This window comes from Rutilus rutilus (assembly GCF_951802725.1).
Source record: "Rutilus rutilus genome assembly, chromosome: 22".
NCBI lineage: Eukaryota > Metazoa > Chordata > Actinopteri > Cypriniformes > Leuciscidae > Rutilus > Rutilus rutilus.
The window spans coordinates 4,436,616-4,450,244 of record NC_140227.1 but is presented as its reverse complement, the minus strand read 5'-3'; the positions used below and the strand labels follow the sequence as shown (position 1 = coordinate 4,450,244).

The 13,629-nt window shown below is 37.4% G+C and overlaps 2 protein-coding genes across 4 annotated transcripts in view; both read right to left on the bottom strand.

The window, feature by feature from the left end:
- Positions 1-7,611, bottom strand: part of ankrd52b (ankyrin repeat domain 52b) — a 30,063-nt gene extending 22,452 nt beyond the window's left edge. For 2 of the 3 annotated variants that reach the window (XM_084394845.1, XM_084394847.1), the window contains exons 1-5: positions 7,433-7,601; positions 6,776-6,859; positions 6,522-6,600; positions 5,682-5,752; positions 5,406-5,606 (exon numbers count right to left, since the gene is read on the bottom strand). In XM_084394845.1, the coding sequence (XP_084250971.1) occupies positions 5,406-5,606; positions 5,682-5,752; positions 6,522-6,600; positions 6,776-6,859; positions 7,433-7,459 (462 nt within the window). In that variant the 5' untranslated portion in view covers positions 7,460-7,601. Of the gene's footprint in view, positions 1-5,405; positions 5,607-5,681; positions 5,753-6,521; positions 6,601-6,775; positions 6,860-7,432 lie in introns of all 3 variants that reach the window. The other variant, XM_084394846.1, reaches the window with a different exon arrangement.
- Positions 7,612-8,499: 888 nt separating this feature from the next.
- Positions 8,500-12,570, bottom strand: cnpy2 (canopy FGF signaling regulator 2). The gene is made up of 6 exons (XM_084394865.1): positions 12,440-12,570; positions 12,120-12,219; positions 11,828-11,943; positions 11,528-11,725; positions 10,581-10,677; positions 8,500-9,380 (listed from the first exon to the last, which is right to left on the bottom strand). Exons 2-6 carry the CDS (start codon positions 12,211-12,213, stop codon positions 9,337-9,339), a joined length of 549 nt encoding a protein of 182 aa, XP_084250991.1. The 5' UTR covers positions 12,214-12,219; positions 12,440-12,570; the 3' UTR covers positions 8,500-9,336.
- Positions 12,571-13,629: the final 1,059 nt, after the last annotated feature.

Genomic DNA, 13,629 nt, shown 5'->3' with positions numbered 1-13,629 from the left:
ACGTTTCGCTTTTTTGGCGACGAGGATTCCTTCTCCTGTGGCTCGGCATAAGTATGATCCTGCATTATGAAGTACCGTGCAGGGCCTGCCTTTCAGATTTAACGGGACAGTGACAAGTGCCTCTCACTGATCTCCTTGTCCGCTTCAGCTGGTTTCAGTCACGTGACGCTGGCTCTGAACGAAAACGCGTTGTGGTAACGCGTTGATGTAGGCTAGTGCTTTCTGTCCCTCTCTGCTATTATAGTTTTTCAAAATGCCGGAACGACATCGAAGCCTCCTTGGACTTACCCCGTGGTGAGGAGCAGAGAGTTCACTCAGAGTTGGAGTAAATCACTCCGCAGAAGTAGCAGTGCTTCGCCTTCTGAGAATATAGTTCCCAGTATGTATACGGTTAGAAGATGGCTGTGTCTCATGTGACCTTGTTATTTGTACACGCTGTGACAATACAAATCACAACATGTAAATAGGAAAATGTTGGCATTATTTTGTCATTTATAGGGAGCAGTATGCTAGCTGGAGCCGTTTACCTCCAGTCATTGTGCTAAGCTAGGCTAGCGGTGGGTGCGTCAGACAGAGTTACGGCACGCACAGAGATGAGAAGGGTATGTATGGACTTATCTAACTCTGGGGGATACGGTGAATAAGCTCAAGTCCCAAAAAGTCGGCGTGTTCCTTTAAAGGGCACCTATTATGCAAAATTCACTTTTACATGGTGTTTGAACATAAATGTGTGTTGGCAGTGTGTGTACACAACCACCCTATAATGATAAAAATCCACCCAGTGCTTTTTTTTAAATCCCCATAAATCATAAGCACCGTCTCAGAACGAGCTGTTCTCAGATTCGGGGCAATGTGACGTCACTTTGCACAGGCCCCTCCCACGACTATTGATTGACACTACAGTTTGAGCATAGACCCACCGTGAGTGAGCTGGACAAAGAGTCTGCCATCGTTTCGACGCTTGAACAGCTGTAGACAAGAATGTTCTCCTAAGCGATCGAGGTGTTTTGTTGTTGGATGTAAGAATGAACATAGCAGTCTTCATTTACTCTCGTTGTTACTCGAGGATGGATCAGTACAACTGTTCGTGATCCAGCTTACGGTCTCCGGAGCGACAGGCCTAACGTTACTGACCACAGCAGAAATGAAAGTGAGAGTGCGCACTTTATGACAGCTCAGAGTCATTTTATGGATATAAGGTTTACCAGTTTATTAAGCACCCAATGAAAAGGTGTGTATATATTTGTTTACTGTTAGTTGTAACGAGTGTTGTGTGTACTTCGCTGTGTATGTTGTTGATAATGAAAGGGAGAGAGAGAGAGTTTATGGATAAGACTTTAATGCGCACTTCTTATACTGTTTATTCAGCTCTTACTGTGATTCTCTGGAGTAAAACTAACGCTTCATCTTTTGTGTGATGTACAATAAACTTCACTGAACTCAGTATATTTCAGTACATCAGTATATTTAGGTCATCATTCGGACAGGGTCTGCTACAGCAGGCTTGTATTAATAGTGGATAAAAGCAGATGACAAATAAGTTATAACCATAATTAAACTAAACTATACCTGTTCTATCTCCATACAGCATATATATTCTCTGGCTCTGTGGGCATTATTGGCCGACTCCGAGTCGAAATGAACACCGCAACTGAGAGTTTCTGTTCTGATATTTTCAGATGAGATTGTCCTGGCTCTGAGCGCGAGCTCATGAGGCTCCGCCCCCTGTGTCAGCAGCAGCAGTTCATTCGCATTTAAAGGGATACACACTAAAACAGCGTGTTTTTCTGAGCCCCAAAAAATGACAATTTAAACATGCTGTGAAAAATTATCTGTTGGGTATTTTGAGCTAAAACTTCACATACATACTCTGAGGACATCAGAGACTTATTTTACATCTTGTGAAAAGAGTCATAATAGGTGCCCTTTAAAGCATATTAAAAACACCACACAGACATATAAACAACATTAAAAGCTTGATTTCCACCACAGGGGGACTTTAAGAGATATAGACGGCTACATCTGCATGAATATGGATATATGTGAAATACGCCTTCTGTCCACAGTGAGACGCTGTTTTTGTGCTGATCTTTTTATGAAGACGCTCTCTAAAGTGGATTTGCATTGTAGTGTGGATGGTGGTATTCGAAAATGATAATGCAAATTGTGCTATTTTGGCATTGTTGAGCCTGCTTATTAACATTCAGTGTTGCTAAATGTTACTTTCTACAATCTTTTTGATACATTCCTGCAAAGATTACAGAAATGTTTCTCACAGTACTGTGTTTTTTACAGTACAGTGGTGGCCAAAAGTAATGTCCGGCCTAGGAAAATTGATATCGTCACCCTTTATTCAAATATTATTAAAAATTTGCTAAAGATTTTGTAAGCATATTGCGTAGTTGTGCTTGTGTCAGTTGTTTTATTTGTGATAATAATGCAATGAAACGTCAAATCATTTCTGGCCAGGCTGTCATACGAAGAAATTATGAATAATGCAAAAAACAAAAGAGAAGCAACAAAATAGTAATAACTGATTATGTCAATTATAGTCAATGTACTGTATGTTTTTTCTTGAGAGCTTTTTGTTTTTTTTCTATGCAGTTTTTGGTAACTGTAGTTTTTGCCAAACAATTTTGTCAGATAAATACTTCAACCAAGTTTAGTGTTATCCAACCTATGGACAGGTTGATGGCTAATTTCGCTGGTACTTGTGACTAAGTGACAATAAAGGCTACTACTATGTTCTTCCCTCAAATTTAAAATATGTAACAAAAAAAAAAAAATGTCCTCATATTTTGATGTTTTACTCAAACTCGTAGGGTCATTAAACACAAATGTCCTCTCTGGACATCAGTTTTGGCCACCAGTAAGTGGTGAGATATTTTGCTGATAAAGTGATCGTACTAAAAGAATAACTTTAGTGAGAAATGTATTATGTCTGGTCTCCCGGTATCATCCGATTACGTTTGAAGCAACACTAAGGAACTTTTCCTCTGCGGCCCCCCCTACAGGTTGAAAGTGGAATTGTCCATTACTGCTGTCGTAAATAATTTCACCGCCCGCAGCCTACTGTTGCACGCACGCTCACTGTTTATCTAGCACCGGCTTTGGAATGAACGATGTCCACACACAGGGTAGAGTATGTTGCATGATTTAATGAAAGTATGATTTATTGCAACATCAGAAACGAAGAAAAACTAAATAATGACTATTGTAGCGCTTGCTTTATGCAAGTCAAATTTGTAATTAACGCGACCCGGGTTGGCAAACTTGCATAGTGTGGTTATAGCTGATATAGGGCCGCAAAGCGAATGCAGAAGTGCGTTTCACCCTGTTACGACTTGATGAACCACTGATACGATTTTGGAAACATTATTTTAAAGGAGTCATAATGTTGTTTTAACTTTGGTACCCAATGCTCTATTATAGTCTTTCAGGCACTTCTAAAAAAGAAAAGTGGAAAAAAAAATCAACACAGAGCCCCTCAGACCCTTATTTCTAAAGGCATTATTGTCTCGCGAGATCTGATGCGATGTTTTGGCTGTCGTGGACGGTCATTATAATAATGCAAATGAGGGGCGCGTTGATTGGTTGCAGGAAGGAGGGGGGTTGACACCGCAGGTAACTTCAGCATCATTACAAACTGACATGGCGCAAGTTGTCAGAACCCGACCCGGCCGCGACATATGGGATTCAACCGTACATGTTTGAGCCGGACTCTGAACCAGAGCTGGAAAGGGAAGATGTAGAGTTGTTGGATGCACGTCTACATCAAGATGTCTCTGAATGGTAAAGACAATCATTTTGACTGAGACATACATTAACATCAGTTCGAGCAAAAACGTGTGTTGCTATTTTCTCCCACATAAATTTACCTTTTATTTAATGTAGATTACATTAACGGAGATGTAGTTTTTTTTTTTTTTTTTATCAGCTTACAGTGGTTTTGAGATTTTTACTATCATGTGGTGTTTTTGCCTTGTTTCACGTTGTGGTTATTTAGACATTCAATATGTTTCTTCTTTAGACATGCAACGTGATGTTATACTTGCATTTAAACAGTTTTAGCTACTGAGCATGGACTCCTGTACAGTCACTACTGTAGCTGCTAGTGTAAAACAAAGTGGAAAGATGTGGCTAGCATTTGTAGAGTCCATTCCCCGTGTTTACCTCGAAGGTAACGTTACATACAATAGCCGCATTAGCAGTTAACGTTAGCTGCTATTTGTTAACCACAGTAGAGCAATAAAAACACAGTCTTACCTTTTCAATTTCTGGCAAGTCCCTGATGGTTGGGATGGCACCTTTTCCCAAACGGAGCTTCGAGGCCAAGTTCGCCTGATATTGCCCCAAATTTGTAAATGATTCCGGTGTAAAATGTTTAGCACACACACCTAACGATACGCCACTTGAAAGAGTTGTTGGGACAGCGTCATTAAAAATGAATTTCCTCCACTGTTCCCTGATAGTTTCGTCCGTTTTTGGTAGATAAAACACATTTGCATGTTGTTTGTGGCAGTCACCCACAGAGCATCTCAAGTGTAGGCTACACTCGGTTTCTCCATCTTTCTCGAGTCGACTAAACTGAATCTGAGGGGGAGAGGGGCGGGCTTCCCGCGGCATAGGTTTGCGGTGTCCATATTTGGTATATCCTCCCCCGTCTTGACGTCAAGAGGGGGAAGAAATCAAAATCTCGTTTTTTCGTGCGCGTGCACGTGGCCTATTTTACAAACCCTGAGGTAAACAAACGCTTCACTTTTAAATATCGGCTTCCCGGCCAGTGTACAATCATTATGCAATCATAACATACATTGATTCTCGTGGAAAAGTGAAATTTCTACATTATGACTCCTTTAAGGTAAAAAATGTTCCTTAGTTTAAGTGTTTTTCGATGTTTAAAGTCGGTATGAAACGGAAGTTGCAATAGTCTTTTCTTCCCTATTGTATATCCAAGGCTTCTGTAACAACATCAAATGTAGGGCGGGGCTTGATTTTGTCCGTGTGGAATTGATTGGATGGTTGTGGTTTGCTATTGGTGGATCTCACGTGAGTGACAGGTTGCCCCGCCCTCATCATCAGAGAAGAAGAGATGCTTCAAGAGGAAGGGGAAGTTATTCTAATTCAAGATTACGAGGCACATGAATTAAAAAAAAATAATGATGTGCACAGATAAATAATTTAGAATAAACACTGCGATACTGCATTTAAAAAAAAGAATTGATTTCATGGTGACTTTCAGTGTGAACGAGAAACTTTTGGAAAATGCAAGTGTGGACGGAGAGCGTTTTGAAATGAAAATACCACTTTTAAACTTATCCTGATTAATGTAGACATAGCCATAGAGTTTCATAAAAAATCCTCAGTGAATCGTCCTCGAGATTCAGTGTCAGCTCTTGCCATACCTCTGCATGTCCACTGTGGACGGCGTGATGTAAAGCCGTTCTCCCAAACCGATCGGCTACATTCATACAGCTCATGTGGGGAAGCAGAACCTCCACACACTTCGCGGCTCTGTTGGCTGCAGCTACATGTAGTGGCGTCTGACAGAACCTGTCCTGTGTGTTCACTTCTGCTCCCTTCCTCAGCAGAAGCACAACAGAGCCCTGCATCACAACAGCACAACATGAGAAAAGAAAACACAATGAACAGCAAAATTATGTTTTAAAGTCCTCTCATACTTCGTTCTGTGAGGCAGCGGCCCGATGCAGAGGAGTCAACCACTCCTGGTCTTTAGCATTAACATTAGCACCTAAAACACAAGATCACAGGCCATCAAAGACAAAAACAGAAAGACAACATGTTCTATTTAGTTTAAGATTAACTTAATAGTTAATAGTAAAAGGGCAAAAAGTATCTTATCCTCACCAAGCCTTCAAATTACAGTAATATTTTTAAATATTATTACAATGTTAAAGTCCAGGTAGAAATCCAAAGGTAGAAATCCAGCTTTTAATGTTGTTTATATGTCTGTGTGGTGTTTTTAATATGCTTTAAGACAAACCATGTGTAAATTCATAAGTCAACACCATTGCTGAGTATTTTCTCCTTAAAACTGCAGTGAACCAACCAAAGACACGCTTTGAAACCGCTGGTGTTTCTGACGTCACAAACTACCTTGTAACCAATCAGATCAACGTGTGATCGTCAACGACTGGATCTCTGAGCTGAGTGAGTGAGTGGAGGCGGGGCTCATTTGCATATTCATAGAACTGCGTATACTAACTGAGGCGGGGGTGTCGAGTTACATTCAAGATATTTTAAGGCATGAAGATTTTTTTTTTTTTTTAAGAAAAAACATTTAAATATGTCATTTTGGTGATCAAAGATTAGTTTTAAGGGATACAATTATTTACTACAGGGGGACTTTACAGGGGAACAGTTTTCTATGTGAATATATTGTAATGTTTAATTTATTCCTGTGATCAAAGCTGAATTTTTTAGCATTATTATTCCAGTCTTCAGTGTCACGTGATCCTTCAGAAATCATTTTAATATGCTGATTTGCAGACTGATAGCACCTGAACTGATGAGGATCTCCATGATGTGAACTCCACCCACATACGCTGCAGCATGAAGGGCGCTGCGGCACTCTTGGTCCTGAAACAACAAATAGTTTTATTACCAAGAAAAATGTGCTCACTCACTTTCAATATTTCAGCGTTCTAGTCATCAGATATGTGCAATTATGCATTCTTACAAACATGTAAAAGGAGTAACGTAATTTGTCAGAATCAGGATGTTTCTTCAAATATCATAAGACAAAACCATATACCAATTCATCCACTTCTTCCATTTGTTCCAACAAAAATTCCACCATTTCAGCATTCTGGCTGAAAACTGCCTGAACCAGGAGCGACTAGAGAAAGAGAGAGAGAGACGGATTAGAAGGATCAGTGAAGTTTGGAGAGGAAATTATTATGAATACAGGGTTAGTGTCCAAATGGTTTAGCGTCATCTTTTTCATATTCAAAGTAAGGTTTATTGTCATTTTTAAAGTCAACATGAATTTGACAATTCCTATAATTTATGAAATACTGGAGTATTTATATAAATGATTTATCTGTGCACATCATTATTGGTTTAAATCCAACTTATTTTTAAGAAAATTGTGTATTATAAAAAAAAAAAGGTATGAATATGAACTATGAATAACTATGAATACAGAGAAGAGGCTTCATACTGTTGACGACATGTGGGTTTTCACCTATTTTTTTACAGTCTATGGTTTTCACTCGACAGCGTAAAAGACCACTATTAAGAGAACAGATTGATATAACTAGTTTAACAGAGACAGTCAGTTTTTATCTAGCTGTCTATATCACCAGAGTAAGTTAAGTATATTAAAAAGTCCAACTGAAACAATGCCACAGAACAAACTAAACTTGTCCTGACCATGCTTCTGAAGAAAACTAAAGCGAAAAACACTTACCTGCTCTTCTATGTTTAATATTCCCATCTCCTCAGATTAGTCAGGTCGGAGTTTATTCATTAGGAATCTGATAATACGTGTATAAATGAAATAAAGTTTGTTTTGAACGGCGACCAGTGAGCGGATCCACTCGTCTAGTTAAACAACTGCGCTGTAACCTGAAGCTGCTGGTTTACAGCGCCATCTACGGTAGAACAGGGGTATTACACGCCAGGAGGCTCGTGTGTGTTCGCTTGATGTCACATTTTCAAGATACAAGATAAAACCTAATGAATTTCTAAACAAAGAAAGCCTATTCTTACTTTGTCAACATTACCGTGGATGGATAACTGTACATTATGATTCGCATACCTCTGGCTGTATACTTTTCTTTTAGATTATTGTAGAACTTGCAGGCTATACTTTGACCATTTCTGTTTTGTTGAATTTCAGAAAAAGATTAAAAAAAGATACATGGCTAAACTAAATGGCAATTATTATAACTTTTTTCTGTAAAGAACCTCAATTCATGCCAATTTAAAGACAAATCTTTACTCGCCGTTTAAAGGCTAGGCTTTTGAACGGTCAGAAATGTGAGAAAAAAAGAGAATTTTTTTTAACTTTACTGCAGAAATTTTATATATATATATATATATATATATATATATATATATTTGATGTATGATGCCTGCTGCCAGATGGTCTTTCCCATCTTTTCTTTTTTTACTTTTTGTCTGTAAAGTTTTTTCTGTATTTATGTTCGTAAATGTTAATGTTTTATGGTCCTTTTAACATCTGGATTAAGGACTACAGTTGGAAATAAGGCTATTTGCCGATATCGGCACATTTACAGAAATGTTAATCAATGTGCACTGTCCTTAAAAAAAAAAAAAAAAAAAAACCTTGATTTACAAGCACAATTTTTCCTGCAATGATCTGATTTATTGATATTAGTATTTTGACACTCACCAATAAATGACTATAAAAGATATTGTAAAACACATTTTGAATTTTTCACCCTCCTGAGGTAGGACCACATTTAGTAGTAAGTACAGTTGTATATTTCTTTGTCGTTCTTGTGTCGTACATCTTAATGCTGGAAGTTTCACCCCTAAATACGTAGCAAAATTCAGCTCAAGTTCCAGAGTTGCAAAACACATTGTGATTAAAACCTCCAGAAGCTTTAGGAAAATGTGTTTAGGACAATTAAGACCGCTTTGTGCTGCTAAATATTAAAACACCATGGCTCCATACTAGAGTAACAATAAATTGTGAGCTTAAAAAAACAAGATTGTTCTAATTATTCACGTGTGACCATATGGATTTCTGAATTATAAAAAAAATAAAAAAAAATATAACATGGTGGTATCCATATAGCAGAATGGATACTGGATACAAACACAACAAATGTTGATAAATACAGAAGAAACTACCAATCAAATTATATTTGGGTAGAAAACAAATAAAAACACAAAAGATGGTAAACTGCATATATTTCTCCATATAAAGTGATGGCAGCCTAATAGTTTAAGACTTAATAACTAGTAATCTGCTCAGATTCGTGACCTGAAGAAAGAAACACCACTCCAGCAGCCCTCAATCTGTGCTTATAATAAATATACTGCAAATTATCTTCTAAACTAAAAACTAAGTGCATTCAAATAGTGTTAAATATATAAAAGTATACCATTGGAGAGACTCATAAAGAGATCTCATTTTAGCTGTAGAAAGTCAGATTTAATAAATGACAATGAACAGTTTTGATGGTAACGCCATTAATACAGTTGAACAGGTCAACAGTTAACCCATAGGGTCAAGTACATCACATAATGTAGATCTCAGCATGTTCAGTGTCCTCAACAAGTAAGAGAATCAGTCTGTTTACTGAAGGTTATCGGGTGAACACATTGGTAAAGCTGCCCGTCTCATAACTCGTCATGTGGTATCTTCAGAGCGTGGTCACAAAGATCTGTGGGAAGAGTTACAAAAAACTATCACATAAGTGCAATATGCAAAATGTATTGATGATACGGGATGATCAAGATGTCCTTTTCAATATGTTACACAATATTGTACACATTTTATTAAATTTAACTAAACATGGAAATTCTGTCATTATTTACTAACCCTCATTTCACTCCAAACCCATTCGTCTTTGGAACCCAAATAAAGATATTTTGAATGAAATCTGCACCTCCATTGAAAGTCTATTCACCCAAAACGTTCATTAAGATCATATAATAAATCCCTATGAATCGAGCAGTTTTAATGCAAGTCTTCTGAAGAGACTCAATATGATGAACAGATTTAATTTAGGCTCTTATTCACATATTAACATTGATCAGCGAACATGAACAGAAGCTCAAACGTGCTGCGTAACATGAGAATGACCCTCAGGCATCAAGCAAGTGCGGTTGAGCTTTTGTTGATGTTCGCTGATCAATCTCTGTATCCTCTGGAGGTCACATTTGTCGGCAGCGTATGTACTGTATGTCATCAAGGATATCTAAGTTCAGGTATTAAAAAAACGGGTTTCAAAGTCCAAGTTTTTCTCCGTGTAAACTATAAAGACGAATAGTTTCAAAGTCACATCGCCAACTACTGGCCTGGCAGCAGAATACAGCGTTTTTAGTGGTTTTCGCGAATCCGTGTGTACGGGAATCGTTTTGACAACGATGTCGTCTGTACGCGAAACTTTTCAAAAACACAAAAGGAAAAACCTTTCCATTTATAGTACATCGTTATCATCTAAATGTACCCCAAATCTGTTCTTCACATAAAGTGATCAAGTCTCTTCTGAAGACTTGGATTAAACCACTTGATTCATATGGATTTATTTTATGATCTCTTTATGAACGTTTTGAAACGTTATAGTTTTAGGTGAACGGTCAGAAATAGCTTACATTTCATTAAAAAGATGACCAATAGTCTTGTGGGTTTGGAACGACATGAGGGTAAAAATTCCTGGCAGAATTTTCATTTTTTGGGTGAACTATCCCTTTAAATTTGCTTGAAAATAGATGTAACAGGTAAAAGAGATGCATGTGGGGGGTGGGGATAAGTTATGTGACCATGTTGCAATAAAATAGCTTAAGACAGATATGTGAATTTTATATAATGGTTTGAAATAAAAGAATACTGAATCACGTCTCCATATTTACAGCCTTACCTGTCCTCTTACTGCAGAGCTTGTCTTTAACATTGTCCGTCTCGTGAGAAAAGAATTCAATAAGTTCATCCTCATGCTGCTCAACGATCGTTTCACACTGTGAAGACACATGAGAGATGTTTCAAAAACTGATAAGGAAATGCATCAGTCAACAGAAAAGTGCATCCTATTCGCACTAAATATCAAAATAATTTGTGTTTTCACCTGTAGTTTAAAGGGATAGGTCACCCAAGAATGAGAACTATCCCATAATTTACTCAACCTCAAGCCACCCCAGATGTACAGTACATGAGTTTCTTCTTTCAGCCAAACACAATCAGAGTTATAGCCTATTAAAAAATATCCTGGCTCTTCTAAGCTTTATAATGAGAGTTTTTGAAGATTTTGAAGCCCAAAAAAGCGCATTCATCCATCATAAAAGTAATCCATACGGCTCCAGCGGTTATTAAAGGCCTTCTGAAATGAAGCAATGCGTTTTTGTAATAAAAATATCCATATTAATAACTTAATAAACTATAATCACTGGCTTCCGGTAACGTACGCAAGTCTAGTTCCGGCGGAAGAGTGACCTCTGACCCGACTCGTGTACGGCCGTTGCTGGAAGCCAGTGATTATAGTTTATAAAGTTATTAATATGGATATTTTTCTTACACAAACGCAACACTTAGCTTCAGAAGGCCTTTAATAACCCCCTAGAGTCGTATGGATTACTTTTATGATGGATGGATACACTTGTTTGGGCTAAGGTACCAACCACTGCCATTCTAAAGCTTGGAAGAGCCAAGATATTGTGTTTGGCTAAAAGAAGAAAGTCATAAACACCTAGGATGGCTTTAGGGTGAGTTCATTATGGTATAATTTAAATTTTTGGGTGAACTATCCCTTTAAGGTTTGTCTTGTCTTAACCTAAAAATGAATGCGTGAATAAATGAAAGAATGGAGCTTACAGCAAACTTTAAACTGGAGGTGACTCTGGAGTCAAAGGCCACATCTGAAAGGTCCATGGCAGTGCCGTCACGGGACGCGTGTCTCGCATATGTCTTTCGATTGGTGACAGGGTCAACATGTTCGCCGTAATCATTCATCTTCTCACAAACCTCTTCCATCAGTTCAAGAAGATGACCCTCAGAGCGAGATAAGGGAACCTGAGGACATTAAAACAAATATATGAAGATGAAAATCTCAAAGTTGGTGTAAAAAAAACAACAACTCAGAGCCAGGGTCATTATGAAACAAAAATATGTCACCTCTCTTACTGACTGACTGCCATCAGGATTAATCCTAAATGATCCAGTCTGGATCATTTTCTTGGGATCTACTTGTGATATAGCCCAGTCCATTTCATCAACTAATGCCCTGCATGCTGGGGGGGGGAATGATAAGCATGATGCGTTTCAGAAATAATCCTTAAAACATTTCAAAGATGCAATTATGAAGGTATGTAACAGAGCAAGTTTTATTTCAATCAACCCACAATGACTGTCTATGTATAAGAACATATTCATGTGCTCATGCAAAGGTTGAAAAAGGTGGAAGTACCTCCACATTTGATGTCTTGTCTGGCTCCTTGGACCAACATTAGGTGCAAAGAGATCAATGCACAGAAAATAACCACGTGAAAATGACTTTCCATCCCCACCTAAGAAAACAAATAAATAAAAATGTCAAATAAATACAGGTAATTTCATACAATTATATTTCCCTGCACACGTGGATAGTTGGGATAAATCTCCGAATGCCAGGTACACAATAATTACTTTTCACAAAACACAAGCGAACAATAAAATCCAACATTGTGTGTATACAATAATCGCACAGCATCACACGTATATTTGACAGCGTTTCGAGAACATTCATACCGTTTTCTTTAAACGCACCGCACACACACGCGTACGTGAACTGATGACGTGCACACAGGGATAAGTGTGGCTCAGCGGCTGACCTGAGATCTGCCACAGTGGCTGTTTGGCGCATTACCGCCATCAACCGAACTGGAGCGAAATACAAACTTTGCTTTTCTTTCGAAGCCTTACCTAACATTACATTAAGAAGTAAAACAATCATTATTTTGCTTTTCAAATACACACTGGTGGTCAAAATTTGAAAAATTCAGTCATTATTTACTCACCCTCAAGTTGTTTCAATTAAACTGTATGGATTTATTTCTTCTGCTGAACACAAAAGAAGATGTTTTGAAGAATGTCAGTAACCAAACAGTTGATGGACCCCATTGACTTGTTCCACGTTATTTTATTTTTCCTACTATGGAAGTCAATGTGGTCCTGCTACCGACATCCTCCAACATATCTTTTGTGTTCAGCAGAAGAAATAAATTCATACAGGTTTGCAACAACTTGAGGGTAACAATTTATATTTTTAAGTAAACTATTCCTTTAATGTTTTTTTATATAGCCTATATAAAGAAGTCTCAACATGATGCATTTAATTGATCAAAAATACAGTAAAAATATCACAGTTTCCTCAAAAATATTAAGCAAACTTTTTTTTCTTCTTCTTTTTTTTTTTTTTTTTTTTTGCATTGATGATAAAGACAGCAATAATAAAGAAATGCAGCCTATATTGTATCATATTGTATTTGAATCAAGTAACCGATATTGTTTTGCCATTTAAAAAAAAAAAAAAAGTTTAAATCACGTGCAGCAAGTTTTGACTTCCGTGTTTTTTGCTATTTTTTACAGTCTATGGTTTTTTGGGAAGCAAATGTTCCGTCGTTATAGCCGCTGAGATTCGGTTTCAGAGATTCACAGAAGTCGTTGAATAGAAGATAAACAGCGATACAGCTAACAATAATAGCCTAGCTGTATCAGATGTAGCTATCGCTCATTGTTAGTTAACGTTAGCATACTTAACGCATTAAAAAAAAAAAAAAAAAAATAGCTTAGCTTATAGTTAACTTACGTTAACTAATTGTAAAGTGTTACATATTGTTCTTTATAGTTCTTTTGCACTTTAATCTGTTTCAAACATTTGTTTTGCTTTATAAAAAATGTTGTGTGTCTGATCAACAAACAAAAAAAAAAAAATGAAT